The sequence below is a fragment of the Anolis sagrei genome, chromosome 3, assembly GCF_037176765.1.
Source record: "Anolis sagrei isolate rAnoSag1 chromosome 3, rAnoSag1.mat, whole genome shotgun sequence".
NCBI lineage: Eukaryota > Metazoa > Chordata > Lepidosauria > Squamata > Dactyloidae > Anolis > Anolis sagrei.
The window spans coordinates 40393209-40407702 of record NC_090023.1 but is presented as its reverse complement, the minus strand read 5'-3'; the positions used below and the strand labels follow the sequence as shown (position 1 = coordinate 40407702).

The following is a 14494-nucleotide window of genomic DNA, read 5'->3' as shown; positions in this document are numbered from 1 at the left end:
GACTATTTGGCAAATTAGATCTGATTACTTAAATGCACAACCAAACAGCCAAGTCTTGAGTGCCTTTACAAAAGGTCGCAACTCCGACATTGCTCTAATGTATGGAGGCAAAGAGTTCCACAGAATCTAGTCAGTGGTCAGATCTTTGGCTGCTGGAAGAAATCAAATCAGTGAGGTGATCATGTGTATATACCCTTGTTCATTAACTCTCATGGGAAGGGAGAATGGAATAGGGTTGTTGTTGTTGTTGTTGTTTTTCCCTAACTCCCCAAGGGGACTTATTTACATTAATTTGTAACTTGCTTTTCTCTCAGAACCAAGACTCAATGTGGTTCACAACCTTAAACATTGTCGTTTTAAAACCTATAAAATATTGATATTAAAATAGAATTAAACATTGCAATTAGTAAAACAATTCATACACTCGTAGAGTTGGAAGAAACCTCGTGGACCATCCAGTCTAACCCCCTACCAAAAAGCAGGGAAATCGCATTCAAAACACCCCAAACAGATAGCCATCCAGCCTCTGTTTAAAAGCCTCCAAAGAAGGAGCCTCCACCACACTCTAATGCAGAGAGTTTCACTGCTGAACAGCTCTCATTGTTAGGAAATTCTTCCTCATGTTCAGGTGGAATCACCTTTCCTGTAGTTTGAAGCCATTGTTCTACGTCCTAGTCTCCAGGGCAGCAGAAAACAATCTTGTTCCCTCCTCCCTATGGCTTCCCCTCACATATTTATACATGGCTATGATGCCTCCTCTCAGTCTTCTTTTCTTCAGGCTAAACATGCCCAGCTCTTTAAGCTGCTCCTCATAGGACTTGTTCTCCAGACCCTTGATCATTTTAGTCGCCCTTCTCTGGACAATTGGGGTGCCCAGAATTGGACACAGCTTTCCAGGTGTGGTCTGAGCAAGGCGGAGTGCAGGGGTAGCATGACTTCCCTGGATCTAGACACTATACTCCTATTTATACAGGAGACTATTGGCTTTTTTTTTTCCAATGGGCTTTGTTGGCTGTATCATTTCTAAGATGCTATCCTACATAATACCTACCAGAAGAATAAACTATATTGAATACGGGAGGATTAGCTACTGATTGAGTAAACAGAAGAGCCAAGTGCTAGCAAACAAAGATCGATTTTTGCTTGTCTTTCAGCTCTGTGACAGGAAATCCACACAAAACCTTTTGGGTCAGATTCTAGGACATAATATAATTGGTTTAGAAAATATATTGGCTTTTCTGCTGTGGTGAGTTGATAAATTGCACACTGTTGCTGCTTTTCCCCTCCAGAGATGAATTCCACATAGAAACTAATTGGAGCACATTGCAGAATGAGGTGGAATTTCATGCCTTATTACTTCAATTTGCTTTGCTACCTGTTTTAGGTGAGGGAGTCTGGCTCGGCTCTGCAGCCTCCCCTTCTCTCATTATCTTTGGGTATGTCGTCCATGTAGCATGTCCCCTTTGGTTATAAAGACACTGCAATCCTTCCCACATGATGGAAAAATTGCTTTTCACATGATAAAAAACAATGTGAGCGACTGTGGCTCATATAGCAGGGTCAGAGCAATTCCCCGCCTTGCTATTGGGTCAATTTTCCAGGAAGGGCCCCATAGCTATGAGGAAAAGTTACTGCTATGCAAAGCGCCCTCCACAAACATAACTTGATTTTTTTCCACTCGTTCATCTCATGAAATACATTGAAATTTTCACAGAGTTTGGGAGTGTTATATTATAGTGCTTTAAATGAAAACAAATCTGAAAAGCAAACCTTGATTTTGAGTTGTTGTAGGTTTTTTGGGCTATATGGCCATATTCTAGAAGCATTCTCTCCTGGCATTTCACCTGCATCTATGGCAAGCATCCTCAGAGGAAGCAACCTCTGAGGATGTTTGGTATTGAATGTTTCTGAAAGTGACAAAAGGCTAGGATGCAAATAGGTTATGGTTGTTTTGTTGGAGAATGTAAAAATCAGTTGGTGAGTGTGTTACTAAGAAATGCAAAGCATGAAGCTGATTGGTTGGGCCATGCACAAGAGGCTAGCTGAGTCTGGGAGTTTTGGCAACAGTTACATGTTTAGGTTTTCTGTGCAGGGGTTTGCCAAGACAAATCAGTGTGTATATTTGTACTCCTGAGTTGATGGAAGAAGATCCTTCACATGGACACCTAAGGATCATTTGTATGAGTTAATGCAGCTGTTTACATGGCTGTATATATGTTGCTCTGCATAAGAAAAAGTAAACACTTTACTGATCATCTGCATGGCATATCTTTTCTCTAGCAAGGCAGTGTGTGGATTGGTAAAGATGTGAACTACGCGTGATCTTCATTCCGCCACATGTTTGACATCTTAAATTGCATCTTTGTGGCATTATTGTGCTCCTGTAGTCATAAATGTACGATGAAATAATATCAGTATTTTTATTGTATTGTCTGTTGAACTTTGATTACTGTATTTAAGATCCACATTGAACTGAGTAACAAGTTAATAACTTATCTAGTTTATTAACAAGCTTCTCTGCCACTTCTAGGAAAAACCTAGAATACACTTAGTACTTATGCTTATGAAGACAGCAAATTATACCACTGAGATCAATATTGTGCTAAGCTTTCTCGAGTCATTGTAAAAACATTTCAAAAAACCAAGAAACTATTTGTATAATGTTCCTTATTGCAGATTTCAACTCCCACTTACAAATACAGAAATGAGGAATTCAAGAGACAATTTTCACATCTGCCGGATTTGGACAGGCTTGTTGTAGGTAAGACAATAATAGGCTTTCGTTAGTTCAGTGGCTCTGTTGGAATCATAACAATAATTAAAGCTTCCTGTGCTTATTTTTCCAAAAGATTACTGAGATGTTTACAAATAGGTCTGTGGAAAATCTTGCATTACATTTTACAATGATGACGAAAGTGATGCAGATGAAAAGGCAAATGGAGCACATTTCTGCATAAGGGTTGAGCAGCCCATATCGGGAGTTTAGAAATCTGAAATCGTCCCCATGGATGGCTGAGATAGTGTTGCCATTGATTTCTGATTGATCAGTGTATACAAACTTTGTTTCATACACAAAATTACTAAAAATATTGTGTATAAAATGACCTTCCGGCTATGTGTATAAGGCAGGCCTGCACAACTTGGGAATAGTAAGGGGCCAACATTAAATGGGCTAAGCCTCTTGGGACCACAAATAGGTCTTTATTTAGCTTCTCACTTTCCAGGTAAGACAGGTATAATTAATGGTTAATCGAGAGTGTTGTTGTTGTGTACCTTCAAATCGTTTCAGACTTAGGACAATCCTAAGGCGACCCTATCACAGGAGTTTTCAGCTCAATTTATATATGCAAAGAAGATTTGCTTTTGTCTTCTTCTGAGGCTGAGAGAGTGTGACTTGCCTAAAGTAACCCAGTGAGTTTAGAGCAGTGATTCCCAACCTTTGGTTCTCCACTTGTTTTGGACTTCAACTCCCAGAAATCTCAGCCTGCTTACCATTTGTTACGAATTGTGGGACCTGAAGTCCAAAACACCCGGAGGACCAAAGGTTGGGAACCACTGGTTTAGAGCCATAGCCTGAGGTTCAAACCACTAAACCTTCCTTCCTTCCTTCCTTCCTTCCTTCCTTCCTTCCTTCCTTCCTTCCTTCCTTCTTTCCTTTCTTAATATCAAACATTTCAGATAAGGGTGTCAGTGTGCTCTGTAGAAAAATGTATATTATTTTTGCATATTATTTGCATATGCAAAACATTCTCATGCAGAAAAAAACAAACACACGAAAAAAGCTCTGTAAAATAATACAATTTTTGTTCCTGAGTTACAAATGCCATTTCCTAATTGGTTCTATCATAAAAAACAAAGAAAAGGTTTATTAAATTGCAAAAACTTTGTTTTTGCGGGACATCTTGCATCACAATTTGCTATATGTTGTCGAAGGCTTTCATGGCCGAAATCATTGGGTTACTGTGAGTTTTCTGGGCTGTACGGTCATGTTCCAGAAGCATTCTCTCTTGATGTTTTGACCACATCTATGGCAGGTGTCTAACCAACTCTGAGAATGACTGCCATAGATGTGGGCAAAACGTCAGGAGAGAATGCTTCTGGAACATGGCCATATAGACCAGAAAACTCACAGTAACCCATGTTGCTATCGTTTTTCAATGAAGATTTCATAGTCTCAACCAATTCAACATTGTTTCTGGAATATAACAACTACTTTCAAAGTAAGTACCGCACAATTAAACACAAAATATCACTTTCAAATAAAGCACTCAAAACCACCTGGCCTGCTAAAATACAGATTGTGTTTGATGAGTGCAGTGGTGATTATTATTTACAATGCACAGTTAGTTGTTTAGTCCTCTAAGGCATGAGGTCATAATAGCAAACTGTTTTCAAGAACCGTAAACAGTTAAGGGAGTGGAGGGACAATCTATAGTTTTTCCTTTTTCTTCATTTATACTTACATTTAGTTAGTTTTAATTCTCCTGTGCCTTAAATTTTATTTCTGCATGCTTGTATTATACTGACAGGCTCTTTAATCTTTTTTTTCTCTTTTGTTCCCAGAATGCTCAGCAGAGCCTTGCTCATTCATACTTGTCTCATTGCAAATCCTCCTTGTTTACTTGTGTATTTGGCACAGCATTCAACAGCTAACTTTGTCTCACTTAAAAGCGAAAAATATATTAAAATATAAACCCTCACTGGCGTCTTAAAATAGCTCATGCTAGACAGAGAATTAATTTGATGCTCTATAAACAAGCTTGCTTTATTCTAAATTTCCGCACAGCTTTATGCAATGTGCGGGAACACGAACAGGCAATTTTGCTCTTTCTTTGAGGCATATTTACCGAATATCAACCTTCTGAAGAATAAATTAAAATAGCTAAACAGTGGGCTACATTATATAAAGGCTTTGATAGTCAAGGAGAAGTCATAATTTCATATTCGTTGAAATGTATACTGCTTTGACCTTTGATTTCTACTATATTGTATTGTTCAGCAACTGCAGCAGTTGCCTGCCAATGTATGGTGGTATCGGGTACTTTGGCGCATGAATAAAAAATGAGGAAATGCCAGGACTGAGTTTAGGAAGAGGGAAGAAACTTCAAGTCTTGATGCAGCCATGAAGGTATCCTAGGATGTATCCCCTACTCCTTAAACCAGTGGTTCTCAACCTTCCTAATGCTGCAACCCCTTAATACAGTTCCTCATGTTGTGGTCACCCCCAACCATAAAATTATTTCCATTGCTACTTCATAACTGTAATTTTGCTACTGTTATGAATCATAATATCTGATATGCATGATGTATTTTCATTCACTAGACCAAATTTGGCACAAATACCCAGTACTCTCAAATTTGAATACTGGTTGGGTTTGGCGGGGGATTGATTTTGTCATTTGGGAGTTGTAGTTGCTGGGATTTATAGTTCACCTACAATCAAAGAGCATTCTGAACTCCACCAACGATGGAATTGAACCAAACTTAGCACACAGAATTCCCATGATCAACAGAAAACACTGGAAGAGAGCACTGTGGACTCAAACAATGAGGGATCTGGACCAAACTTGGCACAAATACTCAATATACTCAAATGTGAATAGTGGTGGAGTTTGGGGAAAATAGACCTTGACATTTGGAAGTTGTAGTTGTTGGGATTTATAGTTCACGTACAATCAAAGAGCATTCCAAACCACACCAATGATAGAATTGGGCCAAATTTCCCACACAGAACCCCCATGACCAAAAGAAAACACTATGTTTTCTGATGGTTTTTGGCAACCCCTCTGACAGACCCTCATGACCCCCCCCCAGGGGTCCCAACCCCCAGGTTGAGAATCGCTGCCTTAAACTATTATAGGTTAGCAGGAGGTTGGACTGGATGGCCCACGAGGTCTCTTCCAACTCTACGATTCTATGATTCTAATACTTATTTCTCAATGAGGAAAACCACATACGTGCAAAGAGATAGCAATGTGTTCCATTTCTGATGAAAATATTATTTGCAAAGCTTCCTTTGCCTTTTGTTTTTCTCCTTTGATGAGACTGTTGCTTTTACTTCTAAGAACTTAACTAATATCTATCCCCACATCTTTCCAGCATTGGGAGAGTAGCAAGCTATCCAGTTCTGAGTATTGGTTTGAGTGTTCGTGTAGGATCCTATAGAGTCATAGAGTTGGAAGAGGCCTTCAACTCAGATAATATACATTCACTTCCACCTACAGTTCACATGGCAATCAGTCTCAGAGTATATAGACAGTCATAGAATCATAGAGTTGGAAGAGACCTCATAGGCCATCCAGTCCTACCCCATGCCAAGAAACATAAAAATCTCATTCAAAGCACCCTCAACAGATGACCATCTAACCTCTGCCTAAAAGCCTCCAAACAAGGAGCCTCCACCACATTCCATCTACTCTGTAGCCTGGAAGTTTTGCATATTGTAGGGTTGCAAATAAAGACATTCAGATTTTGTTTTTAAACCTCAGCGGTTTAACCCAGTGCGCCACACGGGGATCCAAATTGATGCCTAGTGTAATAATAAAATAAAAATAATGTTTTTATTTGTTACCTGCCTCTCCTCATGGCTCGGGAGGGGGGGGGCACAACACAATTGAAACACAGAATCATAAAATGCATACCATAAAATGAATACATTAAAACACGCCATCACAAAATACATACATTAACATATTTATTTTATTTATTTATTTCGAGCATTTATATCCTATCCTTAGCCCCAAAGAGGGATGCAGGGCGGCTTAAAACAGGCAACCATTAGATGCCTAACAATACATTAAAATACACAGTTACAATTAAAACAGCAGTTAAAAGCAGTTATCAACATTCAGTTTAAAACATGTGTGTGTATGTGTGAAATAGCATGTAAATTTAAAATTCGCCTGGTGTTTTGTTTTTTTTGTAAATGAACAAGGTCAAAAGTACTTCATCAGCACCCATCACTGATAACACACACGCACACATCTTTTAACACAGAGTTCGTTGACTATCAATCTGCTTATCTAGGGTTACTAAGGTTCACTGAGAAATGAAGCACTTGCAGATTTCCTATACATTTTTATATAGTTGTAGACTTTGAAAAGTGGAAACTAAGTGGAAAATCTTGAGGGCATTCTGGTTAATTCTCCTTATTTTTATTTTTGAAGATATGCATACAATTCCTTTATAAGACTTAAGTTCCATGGGAGCATGCCGTTATTGATATGCTAAACCATGAGTCTAGCTGCACTGTGTTAATAAGATAAACACGCTTATGGTTTCCTTGTTTAGATTACGCCTGTGCCCTCCAGAAGGATATCCTCCTTCAAGGACGCCTGTATCTCTCCGAAAACTGGCTGTGTTTCTACAGCAACATCTTCCGATGGGAGACCACGGTAAGGGGTTGTTTGTGTGTGTGTGTATATGTTTGGGTATGCAATTACTCTTCTAAAGAGATTGCTACTTGGCTATTTTGGTATTTCAATTTTCTAACAGAGGAGTCTAATAAATCATCAAATTAAGTATTTATTCGATACCTTCCACTTGTTGCAGGTAACCTAGAATTAAATGATGGCCACAGTAAAAAAAATGCTGCAAATTTTCAGTATGGTACATTTGTAATAGAAGTTGAGAGTCCTATTTCCCAGTCTGATTTTTAAATTAGCTACTCAATTCAGGATATGCTTTGATTTGTGCTTATTATAATTTATATACTGGGCTGTAAAGAAACTGTATAACAAATAAGAATAATGCAACAGTAAACTAGAGAGTAAGGATAACTATACTAGGTGATTTATTCTGAATTATCTTGTTTTGATACTTTTTGCATGGCATTCCCATAATGCAAAAAAAATGTGGCATTATTTGGACAGTGGCGTGAAATGATATTTTGAAAGTTTTGTTTTTGTTTTGGGCTAACATTGCAACAATATGATGTTAGAATGATGTGCCTCTCTTTATTATGCCCTCATTGGCATTGAATGTTTGCCATATATGTTGGGAACCACCTTGGGTCCCTTCGGGGAGATAGGCCAGTCTACAAATAAAGATGATGATGATGATGATGATGATGATGATTAAAACAAAAGGTACGCTGTAAAATTATTTTCATGATTACTAAAAGGGAAGGTAGAAAAACAACGGGGATTCTTCAGACATCTGACACATGTTGCATCCCAGCTGCCTGCTTGATCCCATTTTTAACCCAAACATCACACAGCTCAACAATAATAATAAGTTTTTAAAGAAAGAATAAACTTGATATAATATAAAAGCAAGTTCAAAATAGTGTTCAAAGTAATCAGACTAAACATTCACTAAAATACTAGCAAAATTACATCCATGAACTAGATTTCCAGGAGTTTAACCCAAAAAAAAAAAAAAAGAGCAACTCTGAATATGAATGCCAAAAATCACTAAAGGCAAAAGCAAGAAACTGTAATCCAAAGGTCGTTGCATTTAAACTAGAATTATATCCAAAAGCTTGAAAACATGAACATGGCCATAATCCAAAGGCTTGATACTTGAACTTGACTATAATCTCAAAGGCTTGAAACTTGAAACAAGATTTGTAATCCAAACAGGGGTCATGGAACTTAAACAGGAAAACAAGATACAGACCCAAGAACAGAACTAACTCAGAGCTCCCAAGTCAAGCAACTTGACACATGAAAATCCAACGTTGATCTCCCCATCGAACATTGACTCCAATTCCTTAAGAATACTCTGGCCCATGACATCACTCTTTCTTACACCTGGGTTCCCTTTGTTTATCTTTCCGTCTCTGGGAACAATTAATTTGTTTCTGTTTCCCTGTCAGGATGCCAACTCCAGCCATGTGAAAAAGGCCTAATTGGTCAATCTGACATGGAATGCAAGAATGAGGAGAAGGAGGGAAACACTGAGCTAATAAGACCTGCTGACCTTTGTTATGGAAATTGAGGGAGGTTGGAGGGGAGTGCAGGCAGGAGACTATTATAACCCACTATTCTGTCTGCCTTGGCAGAACTATCTTTCTTGTACTCTGATAAAAGGGAAAATGAAGTTAAGTTTTCTGTACTGTGAGCATCTTCTATTCCTAGAAGTTCTAGAGCCTGACATTAAGACAGTTCTGTATTCCTTCAAAGCTGTCAATGATGGGTTATCTGTAACCCACCTGGGTTATCTGTAACCCACATTCCTTTCAGAGTCAACGGCTGGCTGATTATCATGAGAATCACTGGCTGTTTCCCTGAAAACAGATCTACCCAAAACATTCCCATCCTCTGAAAAAACACTTTCGCATTCCTCCACAGAAACACCGGGCTCAAACAGAAGATCCCTGTCCTCCTCAGAGGCTTCAAAGGCCTCAACATCACCCTTGTAGAAATTCAAGAAACCATAGCTTGCCCTATCAGAATCATGAAGAAAGTCTGCTTTCCCACTTGAATAGTCATTTAAACAGTTCTCTCTATTAAGAAAAATGTGGCACCTCCACACCAGTAATTTTGAAAATGTATAAGTAACTCTATGACTCCTTAGACAGTGGTTCCCACTGGTGGGTTATAAGACCTAAATTAAGGTCCATGGTTCTAGATTATTAAATATGGTTTTCTGTGGGCATGCAGATAGTGACTACTGGATGGCATATGCTTTGTTTCAGAAACTAGAGCTGATGCAGTTTTCTGAATCGGCCCCCCAAATAACCAAACTGAATCTAAAGTTGACCAAAAACTAATTCGTAACCCTTTTGATACTAATGTTGGAGAGTGGTCCCTAGTAAAAGTGGTCCCTGGTCAAGTGGTCTCTGGTCAAAGTGGTCTCTGATCAAAAAAAAGGTTGGGAACCACTGCCTTAGGACAAGGGTGGGCAAAGGCCATAAGTGACCCTCAGGGCTGCTTTTGTGGTCATCAGAATTCACTCAGGGTGGAAAAAAGCATTTTATTCCAAAGTTGAATCTAAATGTCATCTTGCAAAGAGAAACCTTTTTAAAGAACCACCTGTTGTTAAGAAAAGCATGGTGAAAATGGCTTTTCATGCCCTGCTAAAGGGCATTGGGATAAACTTGATTAATATGATGAGGTGCAGTGGCGAGTCTCGCTTTCCGAGATCTCTTAAAGTAGATCCTTTGGTCCCTTAGCATTCCCCAGTTGTTCTTTTTTGCCTTAAAAGCTTTTCTCAAAACTGCTCCTTCGTACTATCAGTTTTGTCCTACTGTATGCAGCTGAAGGGCTCTCACTTAACATAACATGATAAGGAGGCACATTGTCATGATGTGAGCCTTGCTGGAATCAAGTATGAGCTATAGAACATGGGGAATTATTTTTGCTTTGAGAATGGCAATTTATTGGGGAGACCTCTCTAGAGCCACATTCCAGGGATAGGCAAGGCTGGAGTTGACAGTTAGTAGGTAGACCTGGAGCCAAAAGTGTGTGTGTGTGTGTGGGGGGGGGGGGGTGACAACACAACTGTACACGTTTATACATGGTTGGCATCTTTCTCTGTTTGAACTTCAGATTTCTATAGCATTGAAAGATATAACCTTCATGACCAAAGAGAAGACAGCTCGGCTCATCCCAAACGCCATCCAAATCGCTACTGAAGGAGAGAAGGTTAAAATTCTTTTTAGTTCATTGTTTGCTCTTTTTCATAAATGTAATTAACTATGACAGATACTTTTATAATTTGAAAACCAGGGCTTGAAAAACTTAATTTCCCCCCTAAACTGGCTAGAGGAGAAATGTTGTCTGAAAATTATTTTTTCCATCCTTGTTTAACCCATCTCATATAGTTCATAACTGTTTATAACTAATCTCATGCAGATTTAATGATAAATTTCTACATATAACTACCTTTCTTTAGGAGTAGTATGTGGCTTAGATTTTAGATAAAGGACCAACTTTTGCTTTAATACAAATAGTGCACTGTATTTAGAGTAAGTTCCTAAATAACAGTTTTGGGGCTTGGTGTTTTCTCTTTCCCTTATCCACACATTGATTCCTCTCTCCTCTATCTTCCTACATCTACTGTCTGACAAAATTTTAAAAATATATACATCCACATTTTTCAGGATACAGGATACAGTCTAAGATATGCTCAAAGTTATAGTAGAAATGATTAATCATGTAACATCCCCTCTCTTGCATTTTTAAGTCACTTAAAATCAGAGGAAGTATCTATGAAATCAGTGAGCCTTAATACCCTCTATTGTATGTGAACCAAACGTGTGAATTATACATATGGATTATACATATGGATTCATTTTGCTCTGCAGTTTTTTTTCACTTCATTCAATGCCAGAGACCGAAGCTACCTCCATATATTTCGATTATGGCAGAATGCACTGTTGGAAAAGGTAAGCTTCTGGTGGCTTGAGAAATGTCTTTGTCAGAATGCTTTGTTGTAACGTATACTGCTGGTAGTTTGCCATTGCATTCTATTTCTGAGTTCCAGAGTTATTGCCTTAATAGCCTTAACATTATGCTTCATAGTCATCACCATTTGAACAGATATTTCACAACTATTTCCAATGTAAATAAATACATTGTAAGGACACTTGCCCATTCTGGCTCATAAAATTGGCCAGGGCGGGACTAGCAGAGTGGGTGAAAGTGCTGGTGAATGCCCCATTGACCCAAGGCATAATGCCAATCATATTTAAGTAGGCCATAGTAAGACCACTATTAAAGAAATCAGCACTGGATCCCACTCAATTGAGCAACTACAGGCCAGTGTCAAATCTCTTTCTGGGCAAGGTTCTAAGAAGGTGGTGGCCTCACAACTCCAAAGTTTCTTGAAAGAAACAAATTATCTGAATCCATTTCAACCTGGTTTTAGGCATGTTTACAGAACTGAAATGGCATTGGTCGCCTTGGTGGATGATCTAAAAAGAGAGCTAGATGGGGAGTGTGTCCCTGCTGGTTCTCCTGGACCTCTCAGCAGCTTTCGATACCATCGACCATGGTATCCTTCTGGGCTGTCTCTGGGATGGAGTTTGAGGGCTCTGCTTTACAGTAGCTCTAGTTCTTCCTGGAGGGGTGGACCCAAATGGTGGAGCTGGGGGACTCCTGTTCGACTCCCTGGCCAGTGGCTTGTGAGGTCCCTCAGGGTTCAATTCTGTTCCCTATGCTATTCAACATTTACATGAAACTGCTGTGAGAGATCATCCAGACATTTGGAGTTCGATGTCAAATTTATGCAGATGACATCCAACTCTTTTACACCTTTGTATCTGCCATGTAATTGTACAGTACTGGTTCACCAAAAAGATACGAGTTAAAGAAAGGGACTGGGGAGAGAAATGGTGGGTGCATAAACTTGTGCCATTTGAAGCAAGACAAGAGAGTAAAAGGTCAACACTGCAAGTCTTGAGTTTCCTTGTTGAACAAGTACAGGCAGTTCAAGAACTGGGTGAAAGCATCTTTCCCCACTACCAAATGAGACTTCCACAAGTACCACCAGCAGCAAAGGTCTTGAAAGAACTCCTCTTAAGTCATGTGTGGATCAGATATGACATTGTGGTATGCAAGCCGTGGGCACAATAGGAGCAAGTGTGCCAGTTAATGGTATAATTTAGCTGATTGTCTGTTGACCAACACATACTTTGTCGCCCCTTCCTCCAGCTCTGTGTTGCCATATTACACATTGCCTCAGGGGCCTTGAGAGGTGATAAATTATAAAGCAAAGTTTTATCTGAGTTGTTGTTGTTCTTGGTTGGCGGTTCGAATCCAGAGAGCAGGGTGAGCTCCTGCTGTTAGCCCCAGCTTCTGCCAACCTAGCAGTTTGAAAACATGCTAATGTGAGTAGATCAGTAGGTACTGCTCCAGCGAGAAGGTAACAGCGCTCCATGCAATCATGCCGGCCACATGACCTTGGAGGTGTCTATGGACAACGCAGGCTCTTCAGCTTAGAAATAGAGATGAGCACCAACCCCCAGAGTCGGACATGACTGGACTTAAAGTCAGGGGAAAACCTTTTACTATATATGTTTTAGAGTTATATATAATTAGAGATCCATGATGGAGATGAGTTGGACATGACTTGACTTAATGTCAAGGGAAAACCTTTACCTTGTTGTTGTTATTGTTGTGTGCCTTCAAATCATGTCTGACTTATGAATTTATCACAGGGTTTTCCTGGAAAGATTTGCTCGGGGGGGGGGGGGGGGCAACGGGGAGGGCATAATGATTTTACCAATGACAATACTGTGAGAAACGTCATATTTTGAAGTCAGCAATATTCCAGAATAAAATACTTTATATGAAATGAGGTAATAACATTGTATGGTGTAATAACACATTATAAATCATAATGTGAAAAAAGTCTTCATAAACCTAGGTAAGAAAGCTGAGGGGCAGATATAGCAAAAGGTGTGTTTTGGGTGCTGATGACTGACGTGCGTCAAATTCACATGGTGTATTTGCTTTTCCAGAGATGCCTGTGCATTCTAGTTGTATGTCTTTCTCCCATATTAATAGCTTGCTGTCGTTAGGTGTGTATGTGTGCATGTTAGTGAAAGAATTTAAGGGACATGCAATGAGGAAGCTGTGCCCTGGAATGCCATTCAGGTTCTTCCACTGCAAAAACTGTGGTTTGACCGGCTTTGATTGCAGCCAATAGCAACATTGGCTTAAGCAGATTTAAAACACTGAGACAGCGTGGAAGACGTCAGGTATTTTGAAGTGAATTGTATATAAAGTGCAGACTGTGAAATCTCCCTTGAGAAGCAGTTTAAGCCTTTATGTTTACCTGTATGTTCAGGTGTTCTGTGTGGCGGGGAAAGGGGTGGGGTGTGGAAAGTGCTTGATAGATTCGAAGGAACCTGAGATGGGATACCTTCTCAAACTGTACTTACCTGTTTCCTCGGTGGGAGGAGGAGCCCAGGAACTGAGCAGAAGCAAAGCACGGTTTCTAATTCTGAAAGCAGACCTGCCTACTTGTCAACAGTGTGCAAAGTTCCTAGAGAGGGAAGTTACATAAGTGGAGCTCTTTCGCTCTCAGGACCGAAGCTGTGCTTCTTGGTTTTACTTTTCTTCCCAAATGGCATCTTGGATGTCCCATGATCTTGGTCAAATTATATAGCAGAAGTCTTTGGCGTTTTTGATTAGATTCCACCTGTACAGCCTGGAAACTGCTTCAAAGCCACGTAAGCTTGAAAAAAGAGCCCATTGGCACATCAGGAAGTTCAGAATAATAGCACAGGTGGAAAGGCTGCTTTAACCCTGAAGTTAACTCTGCTACTTTGACCTGGTGAGGTGTTCAGTTTCCACACTGTCAGTATGAAGTTGCCTACCATTTCGAACTGCAAATGTATGAGTTTGCTCCCTTCTCATGCAGAGGATGGCAGGTAAATAATACAATCTGAGAGAACTGGTTCAAAATATTGGGTATGAGATGTCTTTTAGTTTAAAATCTAGGAACCAGATTTTCATTGTAATGCAAATTTGTTTATTTTCTGTGTTTATAAGGTAGCTGTAAAACTCTTCTCTAGGCACTACATAGTAGATGAATGTATTTA

The 14494-nt window shown here is 39.5% G+C and overlaps 1 protein-coding gene across 2 annotated transcripts in view; it reads left to right on the top strand.

Annotated features, from left to right (window-relative positions):
• Positions 1-14494, top strand: part of GRAMD1C (GRAM domain containing 1C) — an 82541-nt gene that overhangs the window by 28976 nt on the left and 39071 nt on the right. For both annotated transcript variants that reach the window (XM_060770773.2, XM_060770774.2), the window contains 4 exons: positions 2677-2761; positions 7291-7394; positions 10494-10589; positions 11252-11332. In XM_060770773.2, coding sequence (XP_060626756.2) covers positions 2677-2761; positions 7291-7394; positions 10494-10589; positions 11252-11332 — 366 coding nt within the window. The remainder of the gene's footprint in view (positions 1-2676; positions 2762-7290; positions 7395-10493; positions 10590-11251; positions 11333-14494) is intronic.